The sequence below is a fragment of the Mauremys mutica genome, chromosome 8 (assembly GCF_020497125.1).
Source record: "Mauremys mutica isolate MM-2020 ecotype Southern chromosome 8, ASM2049712v1, whole genome shotgun sequence".
Classification (NCBI taxonomy): Eukaryota; Metazoa; Chordata; order Testudines; family Geoemydidae; genus Mauremys; species Mauremys mutica.
In genome coordinates, this window is record NC_059079.1 from 101,711,547 (window position 1) to 101,727,508 (window position 15,962).

The 15,962-nt window shown below is 46.4% G+C and overlaps 1 protein-coding gene and 1 long non-coding RNA gene across 10 annotated transcripts in view; one reads left to right on the top strand and one right to left on the bottom strand.

Annotated features, from left to right (window-relative positions):
- The window catches only part of KLHL3 (kelch like family member 3), a 70,192-nt gene that overhangs the window by 17,317 nt on the left and 36,913 nt on the right, over positions 1 to 15,962 (bottom strand). For all 9 annotated transcript variants that reach the window (XM_045028489.1, XM_045028494.1, XM_045028490.1 and 6 more), the window contains 3 exons: positions 11,515 to 11,624; positions 5,480 to 5,596; positions 3,251 to 3,400 (listed from right to left, as the gene is read on the bottom strand). In XM_045028489.1, coding sequence (XP_044884424.1) covers positions 3,251 to 3,400; positions 5,480 to 5,596; positions 11,515 to 11,624 — 377 coding nt within the window. The remainder of the gene's footprint in view (positions 1 to 3,250; positions 3,401 to 5,479; positions 5,597 to 11,514; positions 11,625 to 15,962) is intronic.
- LOC123376482 lies at positions 967 to 8,574 on the top strand. The gene is made up of 3 exons (XR_006581804.1): positions 967 to 1,075; positions 1,753 to 1,803; positions 8,224 to 8,574. It is a non-coding gene; the product is annotated as an uncharacterized LOC123376482 (long non-coding RNA).

Sequence of the window (15,962 nt, forward strand, 5' to 3'; positions counted from 1 at the left end):
GGCCCTGGGCCTCAGCAAGTCTTAGCCAGCCCTGGCAACCGCACTAAAATGGGGTTGTGACTTGCTTTGGGGTCCCGACCCCAGGGCTGCCCAGAGGGGGGGGGCAAGAGGGGCAATTTGCCCCAGGCCCCGAGCCCCACAGGGGCCCCCACGAGAGTTTTTCGGGGCCCCTGGAGCAGGGTCCCTCACTCGCTCCGGGAGGCCCGGAAAACTCTTGCGGGGCCGGGCGCAGGAGCTTCTTCGCTCCCGGTCTTCGCCGGCGGGGGGTCCTTCCGCCCCGGAGCGGAAGGACCCCCCGCTGGCGAATTACCGCCGAAGACGGAGCGGGATCCGCCGCCGAAGTTCAGCTCGGTCTTCGGCAGTAATTCGGCAGCGGGGGGCCCTTCTGTTCTGGGACCCGCCGCCGAAGTGCCCCGAAGACCCGCGGCGGGGGGCTCCCCGCTGCCGAATTACCGCCGAAGACCAGGCTGCACTTCGGCGGCGGGTCCCGCTTCGGCGGTAATTCGGCGGCGGGGGGGCCCCCGCCACGGGTCTTCGGGGCACTTCGGCGGCGGGTCCTGGAACGGAAGGGGCCCCCCGCCGCCGAAGACCCCGGGCCCCCGGAATCCTCTGGGCAGCCCTGCCCGACCCACAGTTTGAGAACCATTGGATTATTAGGTCTGTCTGTGGATTGCAGAGAGGGATCCTTGTCAGCCTCCTACGGTCTCTGTGCACCGATACAAATCCAGGGCCTATTAAGTCTAAATGGCGTAGATCTTAGTAAACTTTATATTGATCAACAGGGGGAAAAAAAAAAAAAAATCAAATCCCAGTGCATTTTCTGAAGCCCCCAAATCTACACATTTCTTGCATGTGACTGTGTTTGGGAACACAGGAACATTCTCGATGAGAGCTCAGCAGTTGGTGGTTGCCTATAGCAACCAAGCGGCAGCGGAACCAGGCAGATTTTTTAAACAGTCACTGGCTCCTTCATTGAGAAAGCAGTTTGATTTGTGCATTGCTCTGAATACATTGCTACTTATTCTCTCCAGCTATTGAGAGTGAGATTTATTCCTCTTATCACAGCACAGCAGGAGTAAGCATTACACAAGACAACCATATTTTAAGAAGGCTGAGGAGTTGTCTGTTCCAAGGCTAATTAGCTTGGTGCCAAACAGCGTGCCGGCGGAAAAAATAAAACCTTGATCTCTTGTTTCTAAGAAAAAACTATGTAGCCTAGTATGTAAAGGTCCTGAGTTCAAGTCCCAGAGGGTTGGGGTGGAATGGGATAGTTAGATAACAGTCTAGAAGTATTTATAGGGCATAAAAAACAAGGAAAGGGACCTCTGTATAACTGTTTAATGTAGAAGCAATAGCATGAAATTGAGGTGACGAGGTAAAAAGTTATCAGGAAACATTTCCTAACAAGGGTGACCTACTAATTGTGGCCTAGACTCCCAAGGAAAAAAGGGTGGAAAGCCATGGAGCTTAAGACATTTAAAACGAGGAGCTGACAAAGGAGCGGAGATCATACAGCAGGAAACAATCCCACATTGGTAAGGGCAATAGACAAGACCATATAGTTTCTCAACGAGGAAGGTCCAGCAGGATCACAACCTCCCTCTACAGCTAGGTGGAAGGCAGAGGTGGGGGGCCCGGCTAGTAGGTTTTTCTTTTGGACTTTGGGGTCATGGTATAGAAAACGTTGAGAACCTCTGAACTTGTTGACCTCAAATCTTTTCCACCTCTCGTTTCTATGTTTCTATGATTCAGGCGCATGGTCCGTAAAGGACAGAGGACACATTCATCGTGACAACCCAAAAGGTAGATTCTGTAGATTAATTCCTATTAAGAACCACAATATGTAGGCAAATACAATGCGCACACTATAGAACTGCAAATTAACAGTATCCACAATCCAGCAAATCAGTGTCTGAATACTACCTCCTGAGATAAAACTGGTACACAGTCTCACGAAATCTAGCTTCCTCTGGTTTATATCTGGAGGAATATGCACGTGATTTGACATCTTACAGTCTGAAATTCTCATTAATAACTTCAGTTTTCTGTGCAAGCCGTCTGTATACTTTCGGGATGGGGTAGCGCTTTTCTTCTCCATCTTTTTCTTACTGATGAACATGGATGCAGAGCAGCGCACAGCTCCCATATGAATACAGGGAATCTGAGTTATTTTTTCTTGTGCCGCATCTATTTTTAGTCGCTGCTCAGAATCTGCTATGAGCCAGTTTTCAGATAAGGTTTTTTGTTTTTTTGGTTTTTGGCTATATCAGGCTCTGCCTCCAACATGCAGAGGAACTAATGAGAGCTAAAAGCACCATAGCCCTCTCCAACTGCACAATATCCATGCTGTTTCACTCAGCAGAAATCTCAGCCAACACTCTGAGCACTGTAAACCCCTGCCTATCCCATGGACCAGTGGTTCTCAGTTATAGTCCCAAGGCCACCAGTAGCACCCCAACACTTCTGGTGGTCTAGAATGAAATATTTTCAGAACCAAACAGTGGGAAATTGGAACATAGGAACTGCCATATTAGATCAGACCAGTCTACTCCAGTATCATGTCCCCGATACTACAGAGAGTACTGCAGGAGGGTGCAATAAAACCCTGTAGTAGACCACTATGGAATTACTCACCCATAAAGAAAGCATCTTCATAACCCTCATCAGCTAGTGACTGGCTCATGCTCCAATGCAGAAGGTTTTCTAGCTCTTAGTTAGCCTATCTAATGGAACTGCTGCTGTTCTCGTTATGCATGAGAGTGTTGAACCCTATTTTTAAATGGTCATTTCAACTCATTTCCCTCCTACTGAAACCGGGCTCGCTGGTCTGCAATTCCCAGGATAAATGCTAGCACTATTTCTGAAGACAGGTAGAATATTTGCTATGCTCCAGGCTTCCAGGATAGTAGCCAATTTTAAGGAGACTGAGGCAGATTCTTGTCCCTGTTCTGCTCAGGCAACACAAAAAGGATCAGAGACTAGCCACACAACCTCTGCTGGGCATTCCTCTGGCATGGGGAAATCTCCAGTACCTGTGCCATTGTCAGGCTGACTTCAGCAGGCTTTGGTCAGGCCCTATCAGAGCCACTGAAACGCAACCGAATTAGGATCAAATGAAATCTCATAAGAGAACAGGCTCTAGCCATTTAAAGGTGAATGATGCCTCTAATGATGCAATATCAAAACCAATTAAAAAAGACCTACATTTTCCCTCCTAAGTTTCTCTATTTTGGAAGAGAATTTAGCTTACCTTTGGCAGGCTAACTGGAGTCCTTGGTTTTGTTCTAGGGTTCTTTATCAATTGCCTTTGATCCAGAGGAAGCAAGTGATATTTCATGGCCTCAATTAGGAAGTCTTTACACGTGTTGTTATTCTTGATTAAAGCTTCTTCTTCAACTGTCTGGGAATGCCAATAAAGATTATTTGAATGGATGTATTTCACTAGGGAGTTTTCAGCGCAAATATAGGAAAGAGATTGGGATTTTTTGTAAAAGTAACGCACTGAGAAAGATAGAATAGCAGCAACATTAGTGGGCAGAATTCTGAGTCTTCGGTAAGGACCGCTATGGCACACAATATTTACTTCCAAGTTCACTCTCTTTCTTACCAGTTCTTTAAAGATCTGTTTATGCAGGTCTATCTGTTCTGAAGTCATAACTGCATCCAAACAATGAGGGTTGCTTTCATCCTCATATTGGAAACTAAATCCTTTCTGCAGAAAGGCACTGATTTTCCTGAAAGGACAGGAATCACTTTGCACCCAGTTCAAACACAAGGATTGGCACTTTACACCAATAGCGCAGCTTCTGGCTGGGGAGGGTGGAGTCCTGCACCCTGACCATCACTCACATCGCGCCCAAACAGTTGAGCTGTATACAGAGGGAGGCTTGGGAAATATTGGGGGTGAGGAGACTTTAGGCTTTTGACATAAAACCAGCTAACACATAGTAACTACAACTTGCATTACTGTTGCCCCTTCTCCCAACACCTGTGTCTGTTCTGACCCCAGCCCTCCCTCTCTGCCAAGCAGCAGCTGACTTCTAGGGCCTTGCAGGTCGGCTTCTCAGTGAAGGAGAAAATCAGTGGTATAGAGTCTGTGTCTAGTCTAAGTTTAACATATTTACACAGATACACCAGTCCTGGTACAGAGGTGGTCCAACAGCATGCAGGCTGATTTTTTTTTCAGGAAATTCAGCCCAGCACCAGTGCCTAATAGCTCTGATTGAAGTAGTATGCTAAAAATAGAGAATAGCCATGGTGACACTAGGTGCCCTGAGTACGTGCCTATTGTGTCAGACAAGTACATACTTGGGGCAGCTAGCCCCTCCCACTTCTCATGCCACCGCGGCTAAGCTATTTTTTGCATGCTAGCTCCATCAGAGCTACTGTGGCTATATCTCCTCAAGCTGGGAATCACATCCACAGCTTGAAGTGCAGATATAACCTAAGACAAAATACTTTGAAGTGCAAAGGTGATACCTAACAGCAGCATTTTTGGATTCTGTATTGTCTTGAAGCATATATATTCCCAAAAGCCTCCATCTGGATTCCCATGTGCATGGCTCTGCTTCAGAATCAGGCCCTTAATTTAACCAGCTATAAAAACAGGTAATTGGATGCCTTTTAAAAAAAAATATTTCCACATTTGTGGTAGTTTTAAGGTGCACATCACTGCCTTTGTACATCGGCCATGTACATCGGCCAAACTGGACAGTCTCTAAGGAAAAGGATAAATGGACACAAATCAGATATTAGGAATGGCAATATAAAAAACCTGTAGGAGAACACTTCAACCTCCCTGGCCACACAATAGCAGATCTTAAGGTGGCCATCCTGCAGCAAAAAAATTTCAGGACCAGACTTCAAAGAGAAACTGCTGAGCTCCAGTTCATCTGCAAATTTGACACCATCAGCTCAGGATTAAACAAAGACTGAATGGCTTGCCAACTACAGAACCAGTTTCTCCTCCCTTGGTTTTCACACCTCAACTGCTAGAACAGGGCCTCATCCTCCCTGATTGAACTAACCTCGTTATCTCTAGCCTGCTTCTTGCTTGCATATATATACCTGCCCCCAGAAATTTCCACTACTTGCATCCGACGAAGTGGGTATTCACCCACGAAAGCTCATGCTGCAAAACGTCTGTTAGTCTATAAGGTGTCACAGGATTCTTTGCTGCTTTTACAGATCCAGACTAACACAGCTACCCCTGATACATCACTGCCTTTTGCACTGCCCAGCAGAATACAGAAAACATTCAGGGAGAAAAAGGTTTTTCAGTGCTTTAACTTTCAGTTAATTATCTTTAGGTCCCACTCAGTTTGAAGGCACACTGTAAAGTATTGACTCTGGTCTTCCGCCCACCGACACGCACAAATGCCAAACCACCCACAACAGAAGCGCTCAAACAATCGAGTGCACAGGCTAAGGATCTACACTCAGTTTTAATGTGAGGAATTTTTTTTTTAAATGCACTAACCTGTACAAGATAATCTCTGGGCAAAAGGGGCAGACGAACATGCTCCATCAGTTTAGCCATGTGTTCTAAGCGAGACTCTTTCTCATAATTTATCCAAGATATAACAGCTTCAAAGACCTATGCAGAGAGAGTACAATTAACTATAGAAAAGAGAACGTGCCTTCTCAGCTATTATCAAAGCCAGAGGCTTAGTGGTCTAAGCATCAGGTTTACAGTATCTAAAGAAAGAGATAAAAGATGCACCAGGGATAAGTAATAATGCAGAAAGAGAGAAATCAGGTAATAATGTTGCATATATGCAGAGCACAAACATTTCCCCAAGCATTGATCATGTGTGTCAAGAGAACAGGGCTGCACACTTTGATAAATCCCCTGTTTCGTCATTAGATGATCAATGACATTCTCAAAGCGAAGCAGGTCCATCCAGACCAGCACGCACCTCTGTTACGTTAGGTACTGGAAGGAAGACAAAACCAATTAGTCTTTCAGCATTTATGCCGGGCATTATTTGTAAAAATAACACACAAGGATTTATTATTTGTAATACAGGAAAGATCAGGCAGATCAGCTTCACATATGTTCTGGGATCACGTGCTAATTCAGTGCTTAAGATCAAATTTAAATCCCTTCATCACCTCCTTCCAAAACCTAAAAACTATGGAACATGCTCACAACATGAGCAATGAAATCCCTATTGTTTTGACTGTTGTTCCAGTTCTTAAATTTCACCTTCCTCTGGCAGTTGAAACAAGGCAGCGCAGCTAAATAGATCCAAACACCACACACAAAAAACCTGTGCTTCCAGGAGGGGAAAAAGGGGGTGTTGGAAATTTGGTGAGGAAGCCTGGTCTGAGCAGAATTCCGGCTTCATTTCCAGATCAAACAGGTTCAGATAAGCGGCCAAACTTAAGGCCAAGAACAAACTGTAAATAGACAGACACTTTGTATAGCAGTAGCTGCAGTGGAGAGTACGCCATAGAATAAACAACCACCATCACCACAGAATCCTGGAAGAATATGCATGCTGTGATGTACTAACAAAATTAAAATAACTCAACTGTTGGGTAGAGTGGTGCTTGGTGGAGTATCTAAGGGCATTTCATTCTGCCCATATTGTTCAACATTTGGTTAACAAAGATCAGTTAGTAAAGGCCCATCCACGAAGGAGTTGAAACCACAACAGCTACAGCCCTAGTGTAGACAGGGACTAAAAACCTATTAGAAACATAAAAGGCATTCCAGAGAAAACCTGCTGAGTAGGGAAAGGGGGCAGGGCAGTTGGAGATATTATGTAATATAATCCAGATCCTTGCAACAGGATGACTGACTGACAATTCCCATGTTCCCACTGAGCCAGAATTGTGAAATTTGGCACTTATTCAGTGTGGGCCTCTAAATACATGTGAAATATCCCAGTGCTGACCTTTGCCCTTCCCATCAAGTACCAAAATAGCCCCACTCTCTCCTAAGAGATTTCAAGTGTACCCCTTACATCCAGAACCTTGGAATCTAGCACACTCAGAGTAATGAGTACATGCCTTCCAGTTTTGACCTTTCCAAGTAGGTCACCAAATGATCAGTCCCACAATTTAAAAGTATCTTAGTTTCTTCTGGGAGGCAGCCACGTTAAGTCCAAGGCCTTCAGTCTGGAGAAATTAAGGTCATGTGAGGGCACCAATTCTACTGGTCAGAATTTGGTAAAAAAAATAGTTGATGGCTATCTCGAGCCATCCAAAATAAGATGGAAGAACACTGCTGGTATAGTGTGAAGGAAGTTTATACTGGAGCTCTCCAGCTACACACCACAGAGAACCTGGATGTGAGAAAGTCAATTTCTCTGAATTGGGGCAATTCCTTCCATTCAGTTCAATGAGAGCCACCTACCCAAACCAAGGTGTAGCTCTCGAGTTCAGGAGAAGGGGAGCTCTGACTTGCTGAGTGGGTGATGAAGTGTAGGAAGAAACTGGGACTGCCCGAGAAGCTTTTATACGAGGTTGGAATATCACCTCTGTGCACACTACCTGAGAGAAGACAGAGTGAGCCTTGGCGTTTTCCCAAACAGAAATCTCTGATGACCCCAGATTCTGAGGGGAAGTTCTGCACCAGCTTCCGTAGCGTGGCATGGGGTGCATGTCCATAGGAGATTGGGCTCACAGCCTCGGTTATATTATATTAGGTTTGTCTGATGGATCAATAAGCAAACTTTAGCCCGAGACACAGGAGACGTGGGTTCAATCCCCTGTTCTGCCACAGACCCCCGGCGGGTCCGGCGACACAGAACTTCAGGAGTGAGTGAGTAAGCTTCCCAGCCCAGGCCTAGGGATGGGGGCAGGGTTCAGGACACAAGCACTATCATGAGCCACAACTTCAAAGCCCTGTCCATACAGCTATTTTTAGAGCACTGCCGCAAGCCCTGCTAACCCGAGTCCGTCAACCCAGGCTGGGAGACTTGCTCCCGCTTGCTCCAAAATGCTGTGTAGACGTACCCTGTGAGACCTTAATCTCTGCCTCAGTCATCCCCACTCTGTAAATTGGGGATAACAGCACTGCCCTATCTCACATCAGTGTTTGAGGATCAATACATTAAACATTGTGAGGCACACAGTAATGGGGGCTGGGTTACCACTTCTGCAGGTTACTGCAAAGTCCCAGTTTCATGCACTGTTAGCGCCTAGTTTTTATACGTCTGAACAAACTTGATTTTGTAAAAAAATGGTCCCTCCTTCTATGTCTCATGTCTGCAGTTAAAGAAGCAATGAAGTAAGGAGGGAGAGATGCACCCACGTACTGCAGAGGTACTAAGAGGACAACCCTTCAGGCTGACCAAATGTATACAAACAAGTCAGATCACTTTGGTGACAGGAATATTCCAAAAGCAGTGCCTCCCAATGCCCTGTTACAGTCTGGGCCTACAGGTATCTGACTGCAACACGTCCATCTATTCTGGAAGATGGAATTTGCTGGTTCATTAGTTCCATTATACGCAGAACACACATCAAGAATAGGCATTTCAACTTATTTCTTTACCCATGAAGAGTTTAACCTACTTTAAAAGTGACCGCTTCTAATAAAATCTGGTTATGACAATTTAGCCCTATGCCGTTTTTAAACATTTGTCTACTTACTGCATTAAATTATTTTAAAAGATAATCTGCTACATGAGAACTTTGGAAGAGATGAATATGCAAGGTTAGAGAAATGTTACTGCCTACAATAACGAAGTTTACACTAGCTAATGGACTACTGTGTCAATATGACCTGAATTTCTAGAATTTTCTTTGGATGCCAGAACATATCCTGCGTGTCTACATTAATCCCATTCTTTTTGCATCTCTAGCCTGTTATTAACTTCTGTTGTTTTGAATGTGCAGCTTCAGCTTACATTTTCTTTTACAGTCTTGCATGCTGAACTTCAAAACCTACCAACAAAATTATGTTTTCAACTGTATGAAGTCCAGACGAGACGAGTGAAAGGCTGGCTTTCCAAACTGTGGGAACACGGACAGTAAAGGCTATTTATTAACACAGCAGTGGGAAGAGCTAGTAAAACCCTGTGCAAGCTACTCTGTACAAGCAGAGCAAATCTGTGGCAAAATCATATGTACAGGATGACAGTTTGTTCTTCCCTTTTAGTTTCCTGATGACAAATTCATTACACATCTATAGCTCAGATTTTGCATGTGAGTGAGCTAGAGTGAGCAGGTGTCCGGTTTTCGACCAGAACACCCGGTAGAAAAGGAACTCTGGCGGCTCTGATCAACACCACCGACCAGGCCATTAAAGGTCTGGTTGGTGGTGCAGCAGCACTAAGGCAGGTCCCTACGTGTCCTGGCACCATGCTGTGCCCCAGAAGTGGCCAGCAGGTCCAGCTCCTAGGCAGGGGGAGCCACGGGGCTCTGTGTGCTGCCCCCGCCCTGAGCACCAGCTCCGCACTCCCATTGGCCAGGAACCTCCTGCCCCCACTGCCTACTAGTGTCGGATCTGCTGGCCACTTCTGGGGTGTGCACAATGCGGTGTCAGGACAGGCAGGCAGCCTGTCTTAGCCCTGCTGTGCTGCTGATCAGGAGCCACCCAAGGTAAGCCTGTGCCCCAACCCCCTGTGCTGGCCCTGAGACACTCCCAAACCCAGAGCGCCCTCCTGCACCCCAAAGCCCTGACCCCACCCCAGAACCCACACCCCCAGCCCAGAGCCCTGATCCCCTCCTGCACCCTAGCCCCAAGCCTGAGCCCCCGACAAACCTGGAGCCTCATCGTGCACCCCAAAGCCCCCATCTCCAGCCCCAGCCCAGAGCTCCCTCCAACATTCTGAACCCCACATCCCCAGCCCCACCCCAGAGCCCTCACCCCCTACCTCAACCTGCCGCCCTCTCCTACACTCCAAATCGCTTGGCCTCATCCCACAGCCTGGCGCCCCCTCCTGCACCCCAAACCCCTCATCCCCAGCCCCACCCCTGAGCCTGCACCCTCAGCTGGAGCGCTCCCCCCTTCCCAAACCCCAAGCCCCAGCCCAGTGAAAGTGAGTGAGGGTGGGGGAGAGCGAGCCACCAAGGGAGGGGGAATGTAGTGAGTGGAGGCGAGGCCTCGGGGAAGGGGCGGGGGTAGGTTGTTAGGTTTTGTGCCATTAGAAAGTTGGCAACCCTGGAGTGAGCTGGTCGTGTCAGGGTGATAGATCAATCGTCACCGGAACGTGGTGATTGTAGTTTATCATTTTAGGTGCTTAACTGGCCTCTATTTCCATAAAATCTGAGCACCTCACAATCTGTTTGCTATATTCATCCCCACAACCACCCTGTGAGGCAGGGCTGTGCTGTTCTCCTCATCGTACACGTGTGGAACGGGGGCACACAGGCTACGCGACCTGCTCAAGGTGAGACAGGAAAGCTTGCGGGGGTGGGTGCAATTGAATCCACTTCTCCTAAATCCCGGGCTAGTCCCATAACTACTGGACCATCCTTCCCTCCAGCTATTTCATCTGCACTTGACCTACCAAATTCACATCCCAGACTGTGAAATCTGGTCTCCCCCTGTGAAATTTGGTCTTTGACCCTATACTATACAGATTCCACAGGGGAGACCAGCGTGTCTCTAATTGGGGGTCCTGACCCAAAAGGGAGTTGCAGGGGGTCCACAAGGTTATTTTAGGGGTTTGCAGTGTTGCCGCCCTTACTGCCTTCAGAGCTGGGAGGCCAGAGAGCGGCGGCCAGTGGCCAGAAGCCCAGCTCCAAAGGCAGTGCCCCACCAGCAGCAGCAGAGAAGTAAGGGTGGCAATACCATACCAAGCCAGCCTTACTTCTGCGCTGCTGCTGCCACCCAGCTCTGAAGGAGCAGTACAGCAATCCCCACTACAGTTACCTTGCAACCCCCTCCCCCCACAACTTCCGTTTGGGTCAGGACCCCTACAATTACAGCACTGTGAAATTTCAGATTTAAATAGCTGAAATCATGAAATTCATGATGTCTAAAATCCTATGCCCGTGAAATTGACCAAAATGGACAATGAATTTGGTAAGGCCTTACCAATAGGGTATGGTGCCTGACATTCCAAACGGCAGCAGCCACCATTATTTTTTCTAAAAAAACAAAACACCACGCTGCCAGAGAAAAGTGTTTCCTTATTTCCTCCTAATCGTGGACCTCTCCTCCTCCCTGAATTACCCAGTTCTGAATTGCAGAACATCCTGGACAAGTGAAAGGCCTAAGGTTGGATATCTCATGATGCTTTGGGTCTTGCACCTGTGGAAGAAAGAGATTCCTGTTTTCCACAGAGAAACAGAATCTCCTCCTTACCCTGGGAGGAGCTGGACAAAACACTGGATTTTACAGTCAAGACTTTATGTAGAGGAAATTGTGATAGAACATGTTGATGGAGTTCTAGAATTCTTATTAGTTATAAATTTCCTCTCCTTTTGAGACACGGTGCACTGCTGGAAAAAAGGCCTCCAAGACAGCATAACACGGGACCAGTTACCAATAAAATGACTAAAAACTCAAAACATGCCCAAACAGATTTTCTATTACGACATAACTTACTGTACCTTTTCTTCGGAAGACACAGTGAGCTTGTCACTTGATATTAAACTGCAAACCTGGTCCAGACTAAGGCTAAGGAATTCTTCCCCTAGCATCACCTCGGGAAAGTGCTGCTCTGTTCAAAAAATCAAAGGTTGGAAAGGAAAATTATAATGAAATCCATGCTGTCAGTCAACAGAAGGACTACAGTGTTCAGAGAATTGTTACTCTCACAGCAACGGCCCCTCCCCCCCAAAACAAATATGATTACACTGGAATCAAAACGCTGAATAGACTAAAAATATTTTCAGAGCAGATTAAAGCAACCTGATGTTATTTGAAATACTATTTATGCCGCCTCAGAGACTCGTTCACTAATTGGAATAAATCACAAAAAACTCTATAGTGTTGCTACCTATTTTTCTCCAGTGACAGGTATAATTACTAATGGCAATTCAGAAAGAAGAGCTCCTTTCTAGGCCAATAGGGAACCTGCAACCATGCCACCTCTGGATGTGATCCTGGTCTGCTCTCGCAAGCTAAGCAGCATTAGATCTGTTCCGTACTTGGATGAGACCCCACAGGGTGAGGCAGGAAGTGGTGTTGGTGAGTCAATAAGGCAGCACTAAGGAATGCTGTATTGCCGAACGGAGGCTCTGAACATTGCCAGTTATTAAACAAACAAAAAAAAACACTAACACTGATTTGAATCATTTCAACAAGACCGGCACTGTCGGCACTGGTGTGTGTAACCCAGCGGCTGTCTGACAGTCGCACAGGAAGTGAAGAATTACACAGTATCCTGCTGAAATTCCAGGCAGCTTGAGGCAATTAAATAGAGCATGGAAAATCATCAGCCTCCCATCTCCACTCCTAGGCCTTCCATCACCTCCAACCCATCAACATCCCAGACATCTCAACAGCTGTCAGCCACACTCCACCCTGACCCCTTTTGTGCCACCCCACCAATTCCACTAACCTCTCCCCCCCACCCCCCACCCCGGCTGACACCCAATACTTGCATCTTCCTCTCCTGCTCCAGGGAGCCAAATGCCCAGGGTCAAAAACCCTCTTAACAGTAACTGCAGTCTAGGCTGGTCTCTACATCCACCAGCTTTCCTGACCACTGACTTCCCCTGCCCCCGCTCACACCCTCATCGCTCTCTTCCACCTACTTAACCTTTTACTGTCCTCAGGCTCCATCACCACTAAGTATAAACCTAGTTTCCTCCATCCTCATAATTCTGACTACGGACCCCACCAACTACCCATCCACCTACCTACTCCACCCTTTAATCTAAACTCCTAGGATCCACCCTGGCCCAAGTCCCTTTCCACCATCCCCAGCCCCCTCCATTCTGACTTTGAGAGGTATTGTATAAAAAACCTACAATATTTGCGTGTCACAAATAATCAGACAGGGAGCAATCTCCCTAGCTGCAACGCAGTTCTGAAAGAGCTCTTCAGATCTGACACTGTTTTCCGTTACATATTAAAGCTTAACGAAGGGCACAGGTCCATATAATTAAAGAATTATATATTTGTTGTTTAAAAAGGCCGAGATCTGTTTGCAGACAATTTTATTGCTGGACAAATATCCATACTACTGCAAGCTGGCTCTCTTTTATACAGCCCGATCCATTATTATAATGTTTTGCAAGAGAGTGGTGCTTTATGTTATGATGTAAATCGATAGGATTTGTGTATATATATCGCATCATGCATGTGGTACTCTAAAGGAGAGAACGAAGACCGCCCCCGCCCCCAGGCGCTTAGTCTCACCCATCGCTTGTACAGCCCTATTTATCTTTTAGCTGAAATATGGCAACACGAATCTTTACTGCTGGGGATTCTCTTTGGAGCAGCAACTTTCAAGCACTGAGAAATCCAGCCACAAGCAGCTAGGTGAGCTCGTCGAGGTGAGGGCCGCAGCTTGTGTTCTGTTCTGCACGCGCGGTGCCATGTGGGTTAAACGACAGCAAACGCAGAGAACAGGTGGCAATGCCTTCCCTCACATCCCTCCTTTTCCGCTCGCTCTGCTCATGCTGTCCTCTAGGAAACCGTCATCACAAAGGACTATTACTCCAGCTAACGGGGCAAATTCAGACACTAACGGGCCTGATTCTCACTGACACTTTATAGAACACTGACTGCATAAGGATGGGTGTAATTACAACCGGCATTGTCACACGAATGGCTTCAGTGTAAATGAGAATCAAGCCCTGATATGTGGTGCCTATGCCAGCAGACAGTACAAGACTCCATCCAACACAATGCACGTGCTGTGGATAATGCAATCTACATTTCAGCCAAGACAGAATAGGGATTGGGCAGCTGACAATGAATATTTCATTCCTTGCTATTTGTTACAAGCATGTAAAATATGTTCTGATTTTACACGTTTAACAGCGTCGGGCCTCTCAAAGAGGACGACTTCGCCTGCCTAAGTTATCCATCGTTTAAAATTAAGCTTTTAAACTAGGCATTTTCGAGTAGCTGATCTCACAAAATCCTTGGGGTCAAGTATCAGAGGGGTAGCCGTTAGTCTGGATCTGTAAAAGCAGCAGAGTCCTGTGGCATCTTATAAACTAACAGACATATTGGAGCATGAGCTTTCGCGGGATGCATGCCGACGAAGTGGGTATTCACCCACGAAAGCTCATGCTCCAATACGTCTGTTAGTCTATAAGGTGCCACAGGACTCTTTGCTGCTTTTAAAAATCCTTGGGGTCTCTCTGATTTCTGGCTCGGCTTAATGCTGTTACATAAACTCCTCAAAGAATTTTAATGGCATGTTTATTAATGGCATTTCATTAACTTTCTATAGGCTATTGTATTAACAGGGACTCATGAAGGCCAATAAAGCAGGCCTTCTAATTGCCAAACAACCAAATAAATATATACAGAACGCACTGCTTGTTCGGTTAAAGATTAAACAGGGTCCTAGAAGCAAGGATAATGAGGTATTACAAGCAAACCCTTACACAATGAACCATTCCTTTCAAAGTATGTTTTTCTTCAGGGGATAATGCAACAAGAGCGGCTGAAAGGTTGTGTCTGGATTTGAGGGAGAACGCAGGAGAATTTGGTGGCTACCCTGTTTTTTTTTTGTTGTTGTTGTGGAAGAGCCTACTCACCATATGATTAAAAACCATAAATGCCAGGCAAAGGAGGAGAGGAAGTGTGAGAGCGGAGCCTGATTGGGGAAGGACTTGGGAGATTAGCACTGCTGTGCCTATACAAAGCACAGCACAGCAGGCAAAAGCTCAAAGGCAAATCTGCTGGAGAACGGAGGGCGCGGGGAGTTAAGAGCATGGGGAATTCTCGCTCGGGTCCACTTCGCTGGTGCCCAAGGCAGAAACCCAACAGATACAGGAACAAATCTCCTGGACGACGCAGGCAGGCAGAAAAGCAGGCAGCGAGTATAAACAGACGTCATCGAGAAATTGGTATTATGCGATAGGTTATTATCCAATTAAGTCAGCCATTAAATTGAAAAGGCATTTCCTCCACAGGTGTCAATTGTCACACTTCCTTCAAAGTCAATGGAACGATGACAACGTACATCAGCTCAGGATTTGTCCCTAAGCCTGTTTGCCTAGACAACTGCTCCTAGAATGCACATCAAACTAGCGCAGGTTTGTTGTTGTTGGCTACCAGCTGCCAAAGAAGAGGAATACAGACTGCTCCATCAGCATGGCTGACACTGCTCAGTAACTAGCCAAAGGGCCTTGATAGCACAAGGCATCTAGCATTCCTCATCCGAAGGCCACCAAAAGAGCATCTGGTGTGCGCTGGGACCATTTAAGTTGAATTTAGCTGAGGTGGAGCAGAATGACAGTCTGTTTGGGACAGACTGAGCCTGGCACACTTTGAACAATGTCTGTAGCAGATGGCACGGCTGCTAATAGTGGGAACCTTTCTATCCAAGCGCGGCATTAATCTCCAAGACTTGCAGTCATCAGGTGTTACCCAGAGCATGGACGTTAACTTCTGGTACGACTTGGTATAGCGGAACTCGCCGAAGTCAGGGAGGCTTTGAGTGTGACTGGGTGCCCTATGGTGCAGCTGTAAATTGTAACAGCAGCTTTGTAACTGGACTGACTCCCATTTAAGTAGAAAATGTTCTCAGCGACTGAGCACCTTGCATTAGGGTTTGGCTTTTAGCCGTCCAGATACTCAGCCTTCTCTTTGCTCGTTTAGATTAAAAAGAATTCTTGGTAGATAACGTAATGCCCAATGCAACTAGACAGATTTGGGCTCACGCGGTCTGTAAGAACTGCTGCAAGTAATATCAAGAAATAAGTAAATTCACAATTGCCCATTGGGATTAATGAATAGTTACTGCCTAAGGTTGCTTCCGAGAATAAAATAAAAAACCTCTCCCTGCCCCCCGCCCCCCAATTTCTCATCTTAAGTGTAAAATGTATCTATAGAATATAGATCAAATGTATTAAGAGACTGAACTAAGGAT